The following is a 20,323-nucleotide window of genomic DNA, read 5'->3' on the forward strand; positions in this document are numbered from 1 at the left end:
CTGACTGAGAAACTATTTAACGTGAGTCTCAGACCGGACAAGAGGCACTGAATTAAATTCTGAATTGTGATCGGCGCAGTGCTGTGATTACATATTTTATCTAATTAAACAATGAATGACAGGTTAATTATCTATTTAAATCCTATGTAAACATATAGTTAAATATGATATCAGAAAAAATCCCCCCTGCAACTGCATGACTTTAACCTCATGATTGAGATCATCATTCCAGATTACTTTATTGTTACTTTCACTTTTGTCTAAATTAAAAAGAAAGAACTGTGCATGAACCAAAAAGCTTTTCTTTTTTAAAAGCAAGTTTTTTGTTTCCTAGAAACAAGTAGTGAATACATAAGCATAAAAAGCTAATTATATAACAAACCTAAGGTAGCACCGCCAGTGTTGCCAGATGTAGCTTACTGATTCCAGACCAAAAACAGACCAAAATCCGCCAAAATGGTATGGAGGGGGGGGGAGCGTCCCAATCTGGCAACACTGTGCATAAGTCAAGTTTGGCCGAGTACACAAGCATGACATTTACAACAAACAGTCGATCACACACACAGCTTTAGTTTATTGTTCAGAACAAACAGTACAAAAGTTTTTTTTCATATTTTTTTACAACACTGAATTAATTTGACAGCAGAAACAACGCAAGATACAGTCAACAAGACCACGTGAGCCAAGCAGATCACTACGGTAACAAGTTCATGAATGGGTCAAAATGTGTAACCCATGTGTAACGAACGACTGGTCCGACGACCACATGACAAAACTATATACAAGTCCGGGAGACTCCAGATGCAGGCTAGAACTGCTGAACGATGAGCTTCTTCTTGACATCGTGGGAGAATTTGTTTGAGCGGAAGAGATCGCTGTCGTAAAACGCAGACAGGTTGTGGATGTTGATCTGTCGCGCCTGAGGACAAACAAGAGCGTTATAATGTAAACTCGTAAACACTTGAACCATTAGCTGTGCCTAAAACTGCTCCATATCCACCATTTTGTAGTGGCGTCCGAATTCGGTTTCAATTGACTTTAATCCAATATACATTAGTTGAAACTGCATTTCCCAAAATACGTCACAAAAACAAACATCAAATGAACAAAACACATTAAATTTATAATTTAATTAATAATTTAAGCTCATGAAATAACATACGTTCCTATTTAGTATATTTAGTGTTCGGGAATGATTAAACTACATCTGAAAAAAGTGTTGTATTTACATAATGTGTGTATTAGTTGTTAATAATTTTGTTTTTTTAACACTATTTTAATAGTTTAATAGTTCATTTTAAATTAAATATAATTAATTAGTAAATGAGACAAGTTGCGGTTTAGTTCTCTTTTATCAAATAAGCCAACAGATGTGAAAATTGAGTGGTATATAAAACAAATTCAGAGGAGAGCTAATAATTCCGACTTGTACAACGGTATGATTAAAAGCATCTGTTAGTCACCTTGTCCACCAGGTCCTTCTCTGCGATCTCGATGGTGTCCTGCTGGGCTCCGTAACGGTTGCGCTGATACGAGACTTGCTCCGAAACCAGCTGCTTCAAGATGAACAGCAGCAGCTCGTTGTTGTCTCGTCTGAAGGCCAGATACCGTGCAAACGTCTGTGGAAATGCGATAAATATTGCAACTTAATATTGATCGTTGGAATTGCAGTGTTGGCCACAAATAGGAAAATGTTAATCATTAATGTACCACACGCACAGAACAATCTTTTTTTTTGTTATTTTTGGGGGGTTTTCACCTTTAATGTACAGGACAGTAGAGAGTGTTGACAGGAAAGTGTGGGGAGCAGAGAGAGAGAAAGGATCGGCATAGGACCGCGAGGCGGGAATCGAACTCGGGTAGTCGTGAGCACCGGAGTGCATGTGTCGACGCACTAACAACTACACCACTGGCGCAGACGCACAGAACATTCTTAAGCCAGTCATAGCAATAGAAAAATACAATGGAAAACCACAAGATAAAATTAGTCATTAGTTACTTTTGCAATTCGTTCGAAAATTGTGCATGATATTACGAAAGTTTCACACAGCATATTTAAATTAAAGCCCCATGTAGTTTGTTACACATTCATAAATTCAATATATCTTCATTTTCTTAAGTTCATGGCAGAATTTTTTTTTGCTTTTTTAAAATAATTACAATTGTTACAATTTGAAGCTTATAATAGTTTACGTACTTTTTACAAAACAAACTTTCTTGAAAACAGATAGGCCTAAATATTAGTCACAATTCTAAGAAAAAATATCCTAAAATTGTTCGTAACTTCATAAAAAATATTCGTAAGTTATTTTGAAAGCCATTTTTTTCCCTCAGAAATGACGCAAAAAAAAAACAAAAACACCTCACTCCTTACATCAGCAATTTATTGTTACCTTGAAACAACTAGAGATGACGTAAATTAGCATTACAAAAAGAAAGTTATAAAAAAATTGGTAAGAAAAAAAAAAGTTTGCTACTATTATAATGGCTATGAATGAGTTTATAATCAAAATTTACTACTACTATTATCCTGAACTGCAAGTGTTTCGAAACACTGCACTGAAACATGATACGAAACACCCATTTTCAGGTCATTTCAGAAGCGTTTCAAGACCTGGTGAATCTGCGTTTGACTGACAGTGTTGGGTATAATCCTCAATCTCATGTAGCCTAGTGGACTGTGCGTGTGCAGAGTAACTATGTTGGAAATGGCCCGAGTTCAAATCCCGACTTGTATTAATACCCTGACATTATGACGAAGTATTTTAGAAATGTTTAAGATTAGATTTAAACCTTTTTTATGACCAAAACAAGATTTATTCACAACGTGTTCATTAGAAAGTTCATTCGAATGTTAAAACAACGCGTTACAAGAACAGAGCATTTAAAAATATCTATAGCTGCATAACTCTGGATCTGAACCCATTATCTCCGCATGCTAGTCTGGAACTTACCGCTTCACTAAATCACTTGAAACTCTACAGCATGGGGTTTAATACTTCAATTTGCTTAACTGTTTCTTAGCTGTAGCAGTTTCAGTGCAATACATTAATATGACCAGTAGGTGTCACTGTAGAGACGGGTTTCAAAACGTTTCGAAGCTTCGACTGTTTCAGTGTTTCATGAAGCCTCGCTTTGTCCACCACTATCATTTAGTCGTTCACAAATAAAACAAGATGAAGAATGTTTAAAAGCAATGTGAAGTTTCGTGTTAAAATAACGTTCATATTTTACAGACATATTCTATTTATAATGTTCATAGTTTTCATATTTCACAGCACGATGCGATTCTGATGAAGTGCTTCCTGTCTAGGGTGCGAGCCACTTTAAATTGTTTCTCAGGTGGAGAATTTTTGGTATTCGGTAGGCAGATCTTAAATATATGGAGTTTTTAATAACATCCTGACAGAAATGATCAAGCTGCCTAATCAAAATCCACAGTAATAATGTGGACTCTCACCTTTCTCATGCTCCTCATCACGCTGAACTTCTGCGTGTCGATGAAGCTCTCCAGCATGACGCGGATGGCCATGTTGACGTCGTCCTCCAGCACGTAGTCACGCAGATGCATGCGAGCGTGAGCTTCGGCCATGCGGATCATAGACTCGATGTGACGCACAGTAATGGGGATACTTCCTGTAGCCTGTGAGAGAAAACATGGATGACATTTACTGCACTTATTTTAGGAGAAACAACTGCGGATTGGGCTAGAAAATGGTGGAAGGCTTAAAAATTGTCTTTAGTTGGTGGACTTCAATCGATCCTCCAAACACTCAATCAGTGATCTCTGAATTTGATGAACTTATACAGACGATAGTAAAATATTCTTGTGGTGATTCCATATCAGTGTCTGCTAATTGATGGTTAAAAATACTATAATGAGGCTTTTAGATATTTTCGGGAAATGATTAGATCATAATTGTAGCACATTCGGTCTTTAGGTTAAGATGTGACACTCACCATAGACTCTTTTCGTAGATCGCTGTAAATGCGGGCCACTTTGTCCTGGTCCATCTGGTTGAGTTTGGGCCTCACGCGCTCTTTCGCGTACATGATGTACTTGCGGAGCAACTCCTGTGGGATCGGTGGGACATCGAATGTGTTGGGAAGCACCACCTCCTCCAGTCCAGCCACGCCCCCTTCTTTGTTGCTAGGATGATGCTTGATGTGGCTGCCGACCACAAAGCGAGCCAACATTTCATCCTGCGCACAGAGAATTGAGGGTAAATCATTCCTGAAGAGCTGTTCGTTGCAGTTTAGGGGTGCGGACAAATAGTTCATAATATCTGAGCTGATTGATCATTATTTGAATAATAAATAACACAAAAACAATAACTAATCTTAGAATTTTGCTGAATGTCACTAAATGATGGATGTAATCTGTTTTGTTTTTATCTTTATTGTGAGTCCAATTATTCTTGGGATAAAAAAAAGACAAGACGACTACAGATTTCAGTCCAAGATTACAAACTGATTTCCAAAATTTGTCTCAGACAACCAAATCTTGACTGAAATCAGTGTGAAGATGACTTTACCTTCACTTGATTTTAACTATAAACAATATATAATCAATATTACATATAAATCAAAGATATCAATATATATTATTATTAATTGTGGCTGAAATCATCCAGTGTGAATGGAACTTTACTTTCAATTGATTTCAACTTTGACCAATAATATAGAACAATATAATTAAAATATAATCAATACATAACTACATATAAATGAATATATAATTAAGATCATTGGTTATATTCGTAACAGGTTGACAATTATTAACCTAACTTCTTTAAAATGTGCAAGCAGGAAGTCAACAACACTTTGAGCTTCAGGAAATATGAAATAAGACACATAATTCCTCATAATTGTGATCGGTACGGCTGGGTTGTATATAATGTAAAATAAACAACCATAATTGTTTTTTTTATTATTCCATGTATACTGCAACCTATAAATGATGTGCACATGCAGTGTGAGTCCATTTGTCAAAAACATGTTGTTTACATTTAAATTTTTGGATGTTTAAGATTTGTTCAACATTTAAATGTTATTTAATACTTGTGAAAGTCACCTGATGAATGTTTATAATAACATTAATAAGGTTTGTCCACACAGCTGTAAAACGTGATATACAGTGGAATTTGTAATGAAATTCACAAAAAGTACATTAAAAAAACACGCAGGTCTGATTTAAATTTATGAATATGAGCTACATATTATGGGGAATCCACACATACAACAAAGAAGATATTGGCATCAGCCAAAAAGAGCCTGAAAATATCAATAAAAAAAATGTAGTATTGTTTATTCATACTATATTTATCAAGATTAAATTAAAAACAAAAAAACCCCAATGAAATAAGGTAAATTTCAACTTATTTCTTAAGTATTTAATACAATATTTATTATTTAATGCCTTATTTGTTGATTTTTGTTAAAATACTCATCGTGAAGTAATATTACTAGTACTATGAAATGGAATTTTAGTTATACCAACCACCCCTAGTGACCAATGGATTTAATGGATTAAGCCCAATTTAAATATACATTCATTTCTGAGCTTTGAACATTTAAATGTAATATTAGTAAAAAATCTTTAAAGTGCCGACAGACTCACCTGCACAGGATCGACAGTGTCTCTTACAACACACAGGACGTCAAATCGAGAAATAATGGGCTCCGTCAGGTCCACGTTTTCCGAAAACGTTAGAGACGGGTCATAGCGTCCACCTTACAAACCACAGGAAATAACTTTAAGTCTTGCAGAAAAGTAATTAAGAGTACAGATGAAGTTCTGACCCTCATTAAAGCGTGAAGAACGCACCGATGGGATTGGCGGCAGCGATGACTGTGCAGCGGGCCTGGAGAGAAGTCACGATTCCTGCTTTGGAAATGGAGATGCTCTGCTGCTCCATCGCCTCATGGATGCTGGTCCTGTCCTGATCGTTCATCTAGAGAGCACAGAAAAGTAATTAAAACAGCTTTACTTGCATATAATCACCAAAACAATTGTATAAAATGGTCCTAAAGGTGGTGAAACCAAGAACATCTTTATATAGCTCAGATTCTGTATAGTTAATGTCTTCAATATGAATCAAGCGAAATCAAATTATAAACTGCTAACCTTAAAAATGCAATACATCAACAATAAACAGCCACCATACTTAAGACCTCTTATTTCTAAGCAAAGACCAAAATAAAATCGACATTTACAGTATTTGAGGCAGTTTCTCTCACCTTATCGAACTCATCAATAAGACACACTCCTCTATCCGCCAGCACTAACGCTCCGGCCTCCAGCGTCCACTCTCGACTGACAGGATGCCGCTGTACGTAAGCAGTCAGACCCACAGCGGAGGCTCCCTGTCCTGTGGTGAACACCGCTCGACTCGCCACCTTCTCCACGTACTTCAGGAACTGAGATTTAGCCGTGCCGGGATCTCCACACAGAAGGACGTTTATATCACCACGCACCTTGTGCTTCCCACCTGACGAAAAAACACAGATGCAATCAAGTAATTGTCTGTATGTTTACACAATTTACTAATTTTAAAAGGAGTTTTTGTTCTAACCATTTGCGACAAGCGAAATTTCTATTTTAGAAACAGTTTCTATTTCCATGACTTTGAAACAAAACAACAGCATAAACTACTATGACAATGATAACCTCAGGTACTAATTATGGGCTTTATTCAGGGTTAAATGCTACCAATGGGACTTTGAATATCATTTTACAGGACATTTATTGCCATACTACTGAAAGCAGCAGCAGCAGATCCTTCGCCTTAGATCTTGAAGATAAAATAACTAGCAGACAGTTTGAAAATGAAACAATATCAGACACTCAGTAGCAAATTAATTATGTTCAATAGGTTTAATATGTATTAATTAGATTAAAAGCCTTTGAACTTTTGCGCTTAAAGTGCAGTGGCTGGTATTTAAATGTTTCTGTTATGTTGCGATTAGTGTAGACACCCAAATTGCTTGTCGCTGAAATCTTGTGGCGTCACATGGTGTCAGTGTTTCAAGTCAGCTATTTTCAAATCGTTCTACATTTAATTACAGTAATATGTAATATCTTACTTGTTATTAAGGATGGCAAGATGTTACAGGCAATAACAATGGTATTTTCTGCCCAAAAAAACTCAAATAATAATTAGTGCTCGTCTGAATTGTGTACATTTTTCATTACGTATCAGTTTATAATCAAAACATTTTAGTTATCACAAACAATTTAGACATTTACAAAAGCATCTACAAGATCATTGCATTTTGTATTATCTTTTGCGCTTTCAATGACCGTTTTGCCCCTCATTGTTATTTAGACACGCAGTCTAAAATACCCAAAATTATTTATTTATTTTCTTCAGCATTAGTGTTTTTATTATGTATTGCATAATCTTAATATATTTTTTTTTTACTTTTTGTAATTAAATTTTTTTAATTAATAATATATGGTAATTATCCTAATTCATTCCTCTAACATTTAATTGTCCACAAAAAAATTCTCCATATTTCGTGCAACAATTATTACCATATCATACTTATTTAAACTCATGAAATTATGTTCCACGACTACGCACAAAATAAATGATTTCTCTTTCTCTAACGGACAAGATCCACTGAGAAAATATTGGAAATCTAAAATAATCTCATCTAGTGGACAATAATGTGTAAAGTGCATCGAATACGCAGAATATAACTATATAAAATGTACAGAATTATTATTATTATTATTACTGAAAATGTCTTACACCAAGAGTTATATAAAATGTCAAAACTCTTGAAAGTTTAAAATGGTCAACTGTTACGCTCATAGATAGTAATAGTAAATAATAATAAAACAAATTTTCTTTACTCAATTAAAGAAGAAAATCACTTGAGCTTATTAAAAATCTAAATAAACTAAACAATATTAGTAAATCAAATAAACATTTTAGCAAAAATGAGCAAAAGGTATCTCTAATTATAAGTGATATATTAAAGTAAATACAGATCTCAAGAACGATACCTGGATTTTTAGCTTCGCCACCGAACAGAGCAAGTGCCAGACCGCGTTTAATGTCCTCATGTCCGTAGATGGAAGGTCCGATACTTGCAAAAATCTATACAAAGAAAGTTACGTTAAAACCTATAGTACATTTAGCTATATTATTGTGTAATTTGGAAATCGTCACACACCCGTTCGCCAATGCGCTCGTCTTTGGACAGCGCGACGATGGCTTTGACGTCTTCATCGGTGAGCTCCGCCACGGCCACGCCCTCGTCCTTTCGAGCGATGTGATTGGCTAAGATCACGGTGGCGAAGACGGGGAAGCCATTGGCCATGTTGAGAGAGCCGTCATAGTTGTTGTGGTAGATCCCAGTGAGCTCCTGTAAAAATTTTTTATAATATTATGTATTTTACCCACTTTTGTATTTATTATGTTTCCCAATTATGTATTTTAATCAAGTATTATTCCCAATATTATATAAGGTTAATTCAGGACATTTGAATATCCTTTTTTTTCCCCTATTATCTCACAATGGCAAATTCCACCATAGTAAAAAATGTATGTTTAATAGTTTAAATTGTGGTAGATTAATTTTCCGTTCAATATTTAACAAAGATTAAATAATTTAAGATTAATTAATGCTATATAGTGGGGAAATAAATGTATAAATTTAGGCACACTCAATTTTAAATGTCATTTTTCTGCTGTAGTTATTGTAGTAGATTAGCATGGGCTCAAAAATTTATGCATTTAGGACTGTATATTTGTTTAAGTATGCTAAAGGGTTGTCTTGATACTGGAATTCGGTACCATTTGGTACTGGAATTTTAAAAACGTCCACTTCTCGCTAATATTTGAGCGCTGATTTGCCATTGTGCTCAACAGAAATGACAGATTGATCGTGAAGGTCATAAGTTCACTGAACTCAGCGCTGTTTACTGAGTTTAACCACAGATACAGGGCTTTAAAGCCGCAACTCATCAGCTGATCGCTCGTATGTCAGCTTATAGACAAACCAGCTGATCGATGTGACTTTTGAAATGATCCAGTGTCCCTGTATCACTACACTCAGTAAACAGCGGAGAGTTTGGAGAACTGATGACCTTCACGGCCAATCACAGTCATTTCTGTTGAGCTCGTAAACACAATGTCAAATCAGCGCTGTTTAAGAACGTGCTCAACAGCGCTCAAATGTTATCGGGAAATGGACGTTTTTAAAATTTCAGTACTGATTAATACCGAATTCCAGTATCATGACATCCCTTGTTTGCTATTACTTGCAATTTTATATAGTGAAACATATATATATATATATATATATATATATATATATATATATATATATATATATATATATATATATATATATATATATATATATATATATATAAAGATCAATAGGGGCATATTTTACTTAATATAACACATATCCCATATTATACTGAACATTATAAGACAGTTGTGGTAGATTTCTGTATGCTTCTCTGAATATTTAAATTTTGAAGAGCAAATTTGGATTAAAAGTTGTCTAAATAATATTAGGTGATATTTGTTGTAGGTTTCTTGAAAAACTGCTTTTGGAAAGGATATCTGCTTAAATACAATACATTATTATTTTGAAAGCCATGAAATGAATATTAAATTAGATCTGATAACTGCATAAAACTATTTGGGTGTACATTATACATTTATATGAATATTATAAAACCTGTTTATCATTTTATACACTCAAATATAACAGTTTAATGGCATGTAAAGGCATTGAAAATCTAAATAGAGCCATTCAAGTTCATCTTTCAGTCATGTGTGAGATTAATATCTGCAAGTCAGACTCATTCATGCAACCTTAATGACATTTTTGTCCATTTTGGGTTCTTTCCATGTTGTTTTTTCAGCAATTTGTGTGTGTTAATCCCAACTGCATACATTTTGACTCAAGTGTGTATATTTATTGTAATTTTAATAGTTCACCCTCATTAAAAAATCCTTTTGACACTGCTTACAAGAAAAGGTTTGCAAGAATTGCAATTTTAATCCCCAGGGTGATTAAACTAGAATATTATGTAATAGCCGTCCATTCAGTAGGCAAGGCTTCAAAAGTTTAATAAATGTTTTACTGGATGCTCCCAATTTTTCCAGGTTTGGCATATAAAGCAAATGCTCGCTTTATTATTGTTTTCCATTTATGCATATTATAGATGATTGGATAAATGATGAACTGTATTGATGAGAATGTTGTTTGCATGTACTATTTATTTTATTTTTTTACATACAAGTAGTTAAAAAAAAGATTGGATATTGTACTGTGCATGTTTATCTTCAAACCTATGAGGAACATTTTTTAATTAATGCACAAGGGTTAAAGGGCACCTATTAAATGCCCCTTTTACAAGATGTCCATAAAAGTCTCTGATGTCTCTAGAGTGTGTATGTGAAGTTTCAGCTCAAAATACCACACATATAATGTTTTATAACACTTTAAAACTGCTCCTTTGAGGCTTTGATCCTAATTGTGGCGTTTTTGTGACTACCGCTTTAAATTCAAATGAGATTGTGCTCTTTTTAAAAGAGGGCGGAGCTACAAATGCCTAGGAGTCAGCATAGAGGCGGATTGAAAAACAAGTAATAACATCCTATGCTAATGAGGGAGAAATCATCACCAATGGGTGGGGCTTTCCCCCTCGGATGACGTGTACAAAAGGAAAAAAAGTGTTTGTGCAGACTGTTTTATCAAGTGTGATTATAAATAATAAAAAAATACATTTGAACCATTAGAATCTGGTTATATACACACACTGTTCCCACACAATTTCATTTAAACCTCTTACAAAAATGATTTCTGCATAATAGTTGCCCCTTAAACCATGATAAATCCAGACTCACGATCTCATCTCCGGGTTTGCACATGTCCACCAGGTCTGCCAGCAGAATGGCATCTTTAGATCGAGGCAGGCGACCCGCAGCCACTTTCCCAGGACTCTCTTGAATGGTGATGCGCTGGTAGTTCTGGTACACCGTCTGAGGAGTTCAAGAGTATTGGTTTAGGAAAACAGACTGAAACAGCACTGCATCTGCTTCCATGGCAACAACAGGCCAGATAAAGAAACTGCTGCGCTCTTATAAACACAACAAGAAGGATCTCAAGCAAAGAGTGTTCTACTTTGAAGGCCTGTTATTAGAGGACCATATATAACAAAAAAATTAAATAATAGTTCATGACTTCTCACCTGCTCCATGTTGATCTCAAAGGGCCCGAGCGACTGACACTCAGGACAGGAGCCCGGCTTCACCTCCTGGTTCTGGGACTGGAAGAACGGCCCCAAAATAAAGTTACACTTGTTACAGTTGTATTTGACCATCCCGAGCTGAGGAAGAACTCCAGTGCAGCTGGTCACGACACCACTAGTGCGGATCAGCTGATTCAGGTGGAGCTGCCTGCAGGAAAAATACGTACAATTACTAAATATTTTTATTCTGAAAGAGCCCGGAAACAGAGCAGATAAAAATTATAATTAGTTACGGTTTACAAATTACACGACAAAATTTTTTACATTTTACATGTTTATGATGATGTAATCTGATTACTTTTGGATTACTTTTCTGTGAATTATTATTTGATTACATGCATCACGTGAATTTTGTAGCCAACATTTTGTAGTCAGTAACATTATCCTGTAGATTATACATTTATGGTAATGTAATCTGACTACTTTTGGATTACTTATAGATTACTTTGTGAATCATTACTTGCTAACATAACACGACAATTTGTAGTCAGTAATATTTTGTAGTCAATAATATAATCTTGTAGATTACACAATCTGACTACATTTGGATTACTTTTAGATTACTTTTCTGTGCATCCTTATTGGATTACATATAACACGACAATTTTGTAGTCAATAATATAATCTTGTAGATTACACAATCTGACTACATTTGGATTACTTTTAGATTACTTTTCTGTGCATCCTTATTGGATTACATATAACACGACAATTTTGTAGTCAATAATATAATCTTGTATATTACACAATATGATTACATTCGGATTACTTTTCTGAGAATCATTATTGGATTACATATAACATGACAATTTTGTAGTCAGTAATATTTTGTAGTTAGTAATGTAGTCTTGTAGATTACACAATCTGATTACACTTGGATTACTTTTAGATCACTTTTCTGTGAATACTTATTGGATTACATATAACATGACAATTTTGTAGTCAGTAATATTTTGTAGTCAGTAATGAAGTCTTGTAGATTACACAATCTGATTACACTTGAATTACAGACAACAATTTTGTAATCAGTAATGTAATCTGGTAGATTAAATATTTATGTAATGACTACTTTTGGACTACTTTTCTGTGAATTCTGATATTTGATTACATATATTACACATGTAGAAGTAGGTACTATTTTTCCCTACCTTACCTATAGCAGTAGTACTATTTTAACAAATTCAAAAATACTATCAATTCTTTATCAGCAACAAGAGCCCCAACAGCTTCTTTTTGTTGTACAAAGATGGACAGTTAATACTTCAAAATACTAAGTTTGACATACTTCGCAGTGAGTGTTTGCTGACAGTAATACCTAAAAAACCTAAATCACATTTGATCATTTTGAAACTTACTTAAAAATCAAGTAACCTTAGAAAAATAAACAAAAGCATGAAAATTTTTTCAAACCGTCACATCAATAATTGATTTCTGTGTAAGAATCACAAATATATAAACAACAGGTTATTAATTAAAAATACAAAACATTTTTTAATAGAAAAAAGGAGAATAAATAACAGCTTACTGCTACTTCGTAAATATGTAATCCATAAAAAAGTAACTGTTACTCATCATGAGTAATTTAAAAAGTAACTTCCTTAATTATGAGTACTTGATTTTAGGAATTAGATTACATAATTCAGATTACATAGATGTCCATAAGTACTGATGAATAAAAGTAGAACTATTCGTACCTGAGTGATCGAAGCTCCTCCACCAATGGTAGGTTACCAATTCTGACGTGGATTTCATGTGCGATTCGGTCGTATTTGGGGTACATGGCAAGAACAACTTCTTTCGCTGCTTCGTCAAAGATCTTCAGCATTTCGGCAGGAGCTTCTGGTAGAAAATATGCCAACACATGCTCTCTGGACGCCAGCTCTTCATAGTTCACCAGCAAACTCTCCTTATTTTCTGTAGCGATTGCAAAACAAACATTTTCAGGAAAAAATATATTGAATAAAACACACATACAAAGGCACATTTGCATCACACAACTCATCTTTTTTGGAAAACTGGCACAAAATAAACAGGATGTTGCTGTAAATAGGGAAAGTACTAAAGTTTTTATTTCATACATAATAAAATCATGCGGCTTTATTTGCAAGAATGAGGTGATGGTGCAAATTGAGCATGTCAGACGTTCGATTAATGCGTGATTTGAGTGAATAGCTTTAATAACTTTGGCAAACATTCCAGTGTGAACGTCCCACTACAATGAATGATATTTTAGTGGGTTATTTGCTTCAGTAACTCATGGTTAAATACCACGATAGGTGGTTTTTGTGCAGAGAATGGAACAATAGAATGTGTTTAAATGGAACACATTCCGCTGTTCCAAAAAGTATTCTAAAAGTAAACATGTTTTAATCTTCGTTTCCCTCTTTCACCCATACGAGCGTCCAGCACTCACCTTTGCACATGTCGCTGATGCGCTCTTTAAACACGTTATGTCCGTGCTCATCCACGTGTGTGCGCAGGAAGTTCTTGAAGCGGTGGTAGATCTCCAGTCGTGGTGCGGCCATAGAAACCCACTCGCGCACCGTGTGGCCCTTCATGTCCTCCAGGTTCTCAATGCTTTCAATCATCTCTTCATCTTCGCCCTCCAGCGCTCCACCCTCGGCTGCCCTCTCTGCCAGGACACGCTGCCTCTTCGTAGGCCGTTTGTCATCCTCGTCTTCACTGTCTGTTCAGCGCAGAAACACAAACTATAGATTAATCACAATGTGCTGTGGTTTAAAGTACAATCATTTTATAATGATGATGAATTTTTTATTTAATGCCATGTCAGCAATCAGGTCTATTTTCATGGAAAGAACATTAACAATAATAAATGTCAAGAACATTAATATACAAAATATATAATATAAATAAAATTATAAAATATATAATATAAATTAAAATATAAAATATTATATATATATATATATATATATATATATATATATATATATATATATATATATATATATATATATATATATATAAAACAAATATTAAATGATATTTTAGTGTTAATACATGATAAAAACTGATGATAAATTGGTGATACTGTGCTAAAAATGTCCAACCATTTTATAAATAGTAAACTTTACACTGTATATTCTTTCCTCTACCCTTAAACTAAACCCTCTTTTTCAAAACATTTTATTCTGACTAATTTTGGAGCTTATTTCCTCATGAGGACCACAGATAAATAAATGTTCTCAGAAGGTCAAAATTGACTGGTATTACTATACTTGTGGGGACAATTTAACTGTACAAATGTAAGGAATAGGATATGCACACAGAGAGACAGAGAAACCAATACAAACAAGTTAAATTATTATCATTGTATCATCGTTGTAATATCACTAAGAAATATCGTGGCCAATCAAATGCAGCCTGGGGTGGATCGTGTAGATCAGAGTTTGTGTTTGTTCTGATTAGGGTTGCCTTAGTTTAAAATCACCAAAAATTATTTAAAATTATATTAAATCTCCTCACCATGTTTCTACCCAATTTAGCAGATTTTAAAGAACACAATTTGAATACTGTAAACCATTTGCAAAACAATAATAATAGTAATAATAATTTCCATCTCACGTGTTTCCAAAAACAAAACCATTCCTTCTTAGAAAACTAGTTCTTAGATGCAAAACATCTTTGGAAATGTTCGATGGAAATGCTTGAAAAAAAAAAAAGCATGAATTTTCATAACAAAAATGAGAAATTACGAATACATGATTAATAAAATTGTGTAAAATACAAAAAAAATCCCTATTTAAAAAACAAAGTTAGTATAAAAGAATAATAAATTTGAAATAAGTACAAATCTCTGTTTAAAACAGATTTAAAGAGATGATAAATGATTATAAATAGAAGTTATTTAAATTCAGATAAAATCTTCAACATTTGACTAAATATACTATAGTTTATTAATACATACATGCATTAAAATAAAATTCTTATTCATTTTAGGATGAAGTTCCTGTAGGATAAAACTCACTGGATTTAACCACCCACCATAAAGGAGTCCACGTCCGATGCGGCCCATGCCAAGGCCCTGTTCTCTGTCGCGTCTCCTCATCGCCGCTTCTGCCTCGGCACGAGCGCTGGGTGAAAGTTCACTGAGATCTTCATCCTCGTCCAGACCCTCCGCTTCATAGCGGTCCAGTTCTGGGATCACACGGTAGTCTCTGCGAAAATAATACAATAAAAAAAAATGTTTGGTAGCTACACTTCCATGCTAAACTGTGAATTGGAACTGACATAAAACAATTGCAAGTAAAGCAATGTTCCAAACTTTGTTAATAATAAAAAAAATTATAATAAATCGTAACTTTGCATAAAACAAAAATATATTCACCACTTTACATCAAGTACAAATTCGTAACGTAACTTAAAATTCCATAATTCCGTAACGTTACTTAAAAAAAAATTCCATAATTCCGTAATGTTACTTATAAAAAATTCCATAATTCCCTAACGTTACTTATAAAAAAATTCCATAATTCCGTAACGTTACTTAAAAAAAATTCCATAATTCTGTAACGTTACTTATAAAAAATTCCATAATTCCGTAACGTTACTTATAAAAAATTCCATAATTCCCTAACGTTACTTATAAAAAAATTCCATAATTCCGTAACGTTACTTAAAAAAAATTCCATAATTCTGTAACGTTACTTAAAAAAATTCCATAATTCCGTAACGTTACTTATAAAAAATTCCATAATTCCGTAACGTTACTTATAAAAAATTCTATAATTCCGTAACGTTACTTATAAAAAATTCCATAATTCCGTAATGTTACTTAAAAAAAATTCCATAACTTTACATAAAAATAGAACAAATACATCACTCCACATAAAAAGACTGATTTTATCACTTTACATAAAAAAGAACAAATTCCACCTTGTTGCATAAAAATAAAACTAATTCCATTTCTTTGCATAAAAATAGAACAAATAATAATAATAGTAATTCCTTACATTTATATAGCGATTTTCTGGACACTCAAAGCCCTTTACACATTTATATAACGAATAACAAATACATAACGTCACATAAAAAAACAACAAATGTTTCACTTCAAATAAGAACAACGGTCTGTATATGTTCTATATACAAAAAAAAGCATAATTTGAAAGTAAAAATGTGGAAAAAAAAACAATTGTATATGATTAAAATGTTAAAAAAACAATTTTTTATGCTTCCGCAAAAGATCATGAATTCTTCCCTTCGAAGAAAATTAAGTATAAATTCATCTAATCTCAAATTGCCACTTAAAAAAAAATAATAATAAAAAGAATGAAGTCATGTTAATTACTTCACGTAAAAGAACAAATTTGCTTTCATAAATAAATTCATCACTTCACACTAAATAGTATGAATCCATCATACTAATTACGCAATGCAGTCATTCAACTTCACAATTTGTACTGTTGTTATATGTATTTAAATAATGATGGTTGGTTCCTTTACTTGAAAGTAGCTCAGATTTGATTACCATAATTTGTGTTGTTGACAGAGTTTAAGGTTTACTGTATCATTATTATTCACACCTTACAGATCTACCTTTACCATTGCGCGCACTCAGTCACATTTTATTCAAGTTTAAGAGTCTCTTTAACACTTATGTTTAATTTATTATAAAAAGATCAGATATTCTGCTGAAATATTTTTGTTTTTGACTACTAAAGTACTAAACTTGACTACTTAGTAATGCTGGTAAATTAAAATAAAGTGGTTAAACAAAAAAAAACCCCTAAAATTTCTAAATGGACTTAAAAGTATTCAATAATTAGCGATACCGAATGATATGAAACATGACATGTTGATTTTCTTGCAATATCACTCAGTCCTAACTTGCCACAATGTCCTTCAAGCAAAAACAAACCAAAAAAACTTAAAGTAATTTTGAACAAGGTGAAAAGAGCATCTCTCTCACCTCTCCATGGCATCTCCAATCAGCTCCTCTCCATCATCGTCCTCCTCATCAGGAAGAGTGTCTCCCAGAAGCCCCTCAGACTCATCCTCAAACGGAGGAAGGTCTCTGCCAGGGCTGGAGGTCAGATCTCCTCGCCGAGAGCCTCGAGTGGGGCTGGTGGCCATGTTGAACGACTCTGAGGAATCCTGATTTGAGACAAAAACAACATCAATGTTGCACAAATGTGATCCTGGATGACAAAAACTAATGTCTTATGCTGCACGGGTATATTTTTGGCAATAAGTCAAAATTATAGATACATTTTAAATGCCCAAAATGCTCACAAGATTACGTAAAGATCATGTTTAATGAAGATATTTTGTGTATTTTAACTGTAAATACATACAAACATGATGAGGAACAACACTGATGAGTAATGTGCATAGCTAAGAACTATTTAAACAACTTTTCCTAGTTATTTAGACTATTTTTTGGTTTTATAACTCTAATTAGTAGTCCTATCTTATTTAAAACTGTCCTAGCCTGACAAACCATACATCAATTGAAAGCTTGTTTATGCAGCTTCCATGTGATTTATTAATCCTACTTTTATTTTGTGGTCAAGGGTCACAAATTAAAACATTTTAGACTGACTTTTAGGTTTGATTGAGGTAAACTGTTTTTTATATTCAATGACAACTTGTGAAATGCTCCCTATATTGTTTACCATGGTACTTTGAATATTGGGTCTGAATTCACATGCAAATATGACTTAAAAACAACATTAGCACTGTTTATTTGACTTATTATGAACATTGTTGTACTTTAATAGTCATTTGCTGCTAATATGAGTTGACTATTATAATTTGCAAATAATATATTAGTGAAATTATATTATTGAAAAATTCCAATGGTGTAAACATCAGATTAAATTTGAAGAGATTGATTGATGGTTAGTGCGGAAATGCATGTTACATATGCTCAACTTGATAAAGCTGAGGTAATATAATATCATTACGTCAGAAAAATACATTTGTCAGTCTGTCAGTTTATTAAACATATATACTCCATTACCATTTTTTAACGTTAGAACTGGTAACTAAATGAACCACAACAAAGAAACTAGTTTTTCCACGTGGGACTTTTCAGAAGAGCTTGACATAGGTAGATATTTTACAATTATTTGTATTTGCAGTCGCAACACATCAAGTTTTGGGAGAATTTGAAGCATAAATTAAGTAATATTTGCTTTATTTTTTATTTTTAAATACATTAAACTACTTGACAACTTTGTTTATGACAAAACACAAAATCATATTAAAAATCACGACATAAGCGCAATTGTAAACGCATATTTGTTTAAAATCACGTAACATTATAACATAATATTGAGTTTACTGTATTATTGAACATTACATTTCTTCAACCATGTCTAAAATGCTTTCAACATGCGGATTTTACACACCACGAGCACATTTGCCAACTTCAAAACTGAGAAGCACTCCTAAACTACGTTTAACCGATTCATTTACACATAAATTAAACTTATACGTAAAAACTACTCACCGCCATTTTCTCACGTCTGCCTTGTACAGAAGCTCGACTGTAGACTACTTTTCCCGGGAAGACTGACTTTTCGCGCGAAATGCTCCACGTGACCACAAAGCGCGCGAAAGGCTATGAATATGTAATGAGAAAGAGAGTGTGAGCACTGTGGTTGGTCGAGTGGTAACCGCGTCACGTTAAACTGAACAGTTATTGGTTTGATGCGTGAAAGAGGCGGACATTTTATCATTTACATATTTAAAACAACGCGTTAAAGAGACAGTTCACCCAAAAATGACAATCCTGTCATCATTTACTCGCCTTTCACTTGTTCAAAAATCAGTTTGAGATTCTTTAGGAATACAAAAGATGATAAACCTGTAACCACTGACTTCTGTAGTATATGGTATATGCAGAGCACCTGTTTCTTCCAACTTCCGGCGAACGGTTAATGTGACTTTTTCCATTTTATACGGTTCCTTTTACAGCATCGATGTTGTAATATAATTTGACTTTGCCATTCATTTAGTTGTTAAAGCGTAAAACGAGATGAAAAGTCGTTTACGCGCTTGCACCTGTCAGGATTAGCAGGCTAGCGCAGAAGCTCCATTGAATATACTGGGGTAAATTAAATGTTCATGTTTTAAAGACATGGCTGGGGAAAATGTAATTTAATGCAGTGCTTGTTGTACAATCTTTAACTGATTTTTAAAGAAAACAGACCTTAAACGCGCCGATTTTGTAATGGCATAAAGTTCACCGGAAGCGCTTAACCCAGGTTACTGGCAAATTAAAAGTCCTTCCACAGTGGTTAATGGTTTTTAGCTAACTTTAAAATATCAGAATAAAGAAATAGTAAAAAACAAACAATAGGTTAATAAAGAAACTCATAAAGGTCTGGAACCACTTGGGGGAAAGTAAATAGAAATAATAATAATAATATATTTTTTTAAATGAATGGCACCTTACACCAAACACCAACAAGCATACCAGAATAAATTAATAAAACTATTAATAAAACGTTGCCAAACTTAATTTTAAATACATAAGAGGAGTTGCAGGTACAGTACAAACACATCGTAAGTATAAGATAACATGAAGCCTGCTTAAAAAAATGGATCTTGAGACGAGATTTAAAAGTGTGAAGAATTTCACTGACCCTTAGGTCCAGGGGAAGCGAGTTCCATAGTCGAGGAGCTGTGGAGCTAAAAGATCTGGCTCCCATTGTGCTTAATCGAGTGTGGGGTGGCACCAGGGAGAAAGAGTTGGCTAATCTAAGAGTGCGAGAAGGAATGTAAATGTGGAGAAGTTCGGTGAGATATTTAGAAGCAAGATTGTGAACTGATAGTGAGTAAAAGTTATTTTTGGGTAGACTATCCCCTTTTGGACACATTATGAGAGTTAAGTTTTGCTTAAAATAAGTGAAGCAGTTGAAACCAAATTAGTATGTGACTCTTCAAATGATTGTCCAAGCCTCAATTATCAAACTAAAGATGAAAACGTAAATTTTTTCTTTACATTGTCTCAAGAAAACGCAAGTATAAATTCTTCTGGACATATTTAATATAAATTCGGTAACACGG

At 33.7% G+C, this 20,323-nt stretch overlaps 1 protein-coding gene across 1 annotated transcript; it reads right to left on the reverse strand.

Moving 5' to 3' along the window:
• Positions 1–549: 549 nt before the first annotated feature.
• On the reverse strand, positions 550–18,835 carry mcm2 (minichromosome maintenance complex component 2). The gene is made up of 16 exons (XM_056447965.1): positions 18,762–18,835; positions 17,217–17,401; positions 15,290–15,462; positions 13,698–13,970; positions 12,979–13,198; positions 11,225–11,432; positions 10,881–11,015; positions 8,185–8,376; positions 8,015–8,108; positions 6,241–6,491; positions 5,828–5,954; positions 5,621–5,733; positions 3,961–4,203; positions 3,461–3,643; positions 1,464–1,619; positions 550–919 (listed from the first exon to the last, which is right to left on the reverse strand). The coding sequence occupies exons 1-16, from the start codon at positions 18,765–18,767 to the stop codon at positions 809–811; spliced, it is 2,670 nt and encodes an 889-aa protein (XP_056303940.1). The 5' UTR covers positions 18,768–18,835; the 3' UTR covers positions 550–808.
• Between the last annotated feature and the right edge of the window lie 1,488 nt (positions 18,836–20,323).

The sequence above is a fragment of the Danio aesculapii genome, chromosome 22 (assembly GCF_903798145.1).
Source record: "Danio aesculapii chromosome 22, fDanAes4.1, whole genome shotgun sequence".
In the NCBI taxonomy this organism is placed as follows: Eukaryota; Metazoa; Chordata; class Actinopteri; order Cypriniformes; family Danionidae; genus Danio; species Danio aesculapii.

Excerpts from the sequence above, each read along its gene's own strand:
- mcm2 (XM_056447965.1), bottom strand. Across the intron at positions 11,016-11,224 it reads TTGAGATCAACATGGAGCAG|ACGGTGTACCAGAACTACCA; the intron begins GTGAGAAGTCAT and ends TGAACTCCTCAG. Across the intron at positions 4,204-5,620 it reads ACACTGTCGATCCTGTGCAG|GATGAAATGTTGGCTCGCTT; the intron begins GTGAGTCTGTCG and ends CTCTGTGCGCAG.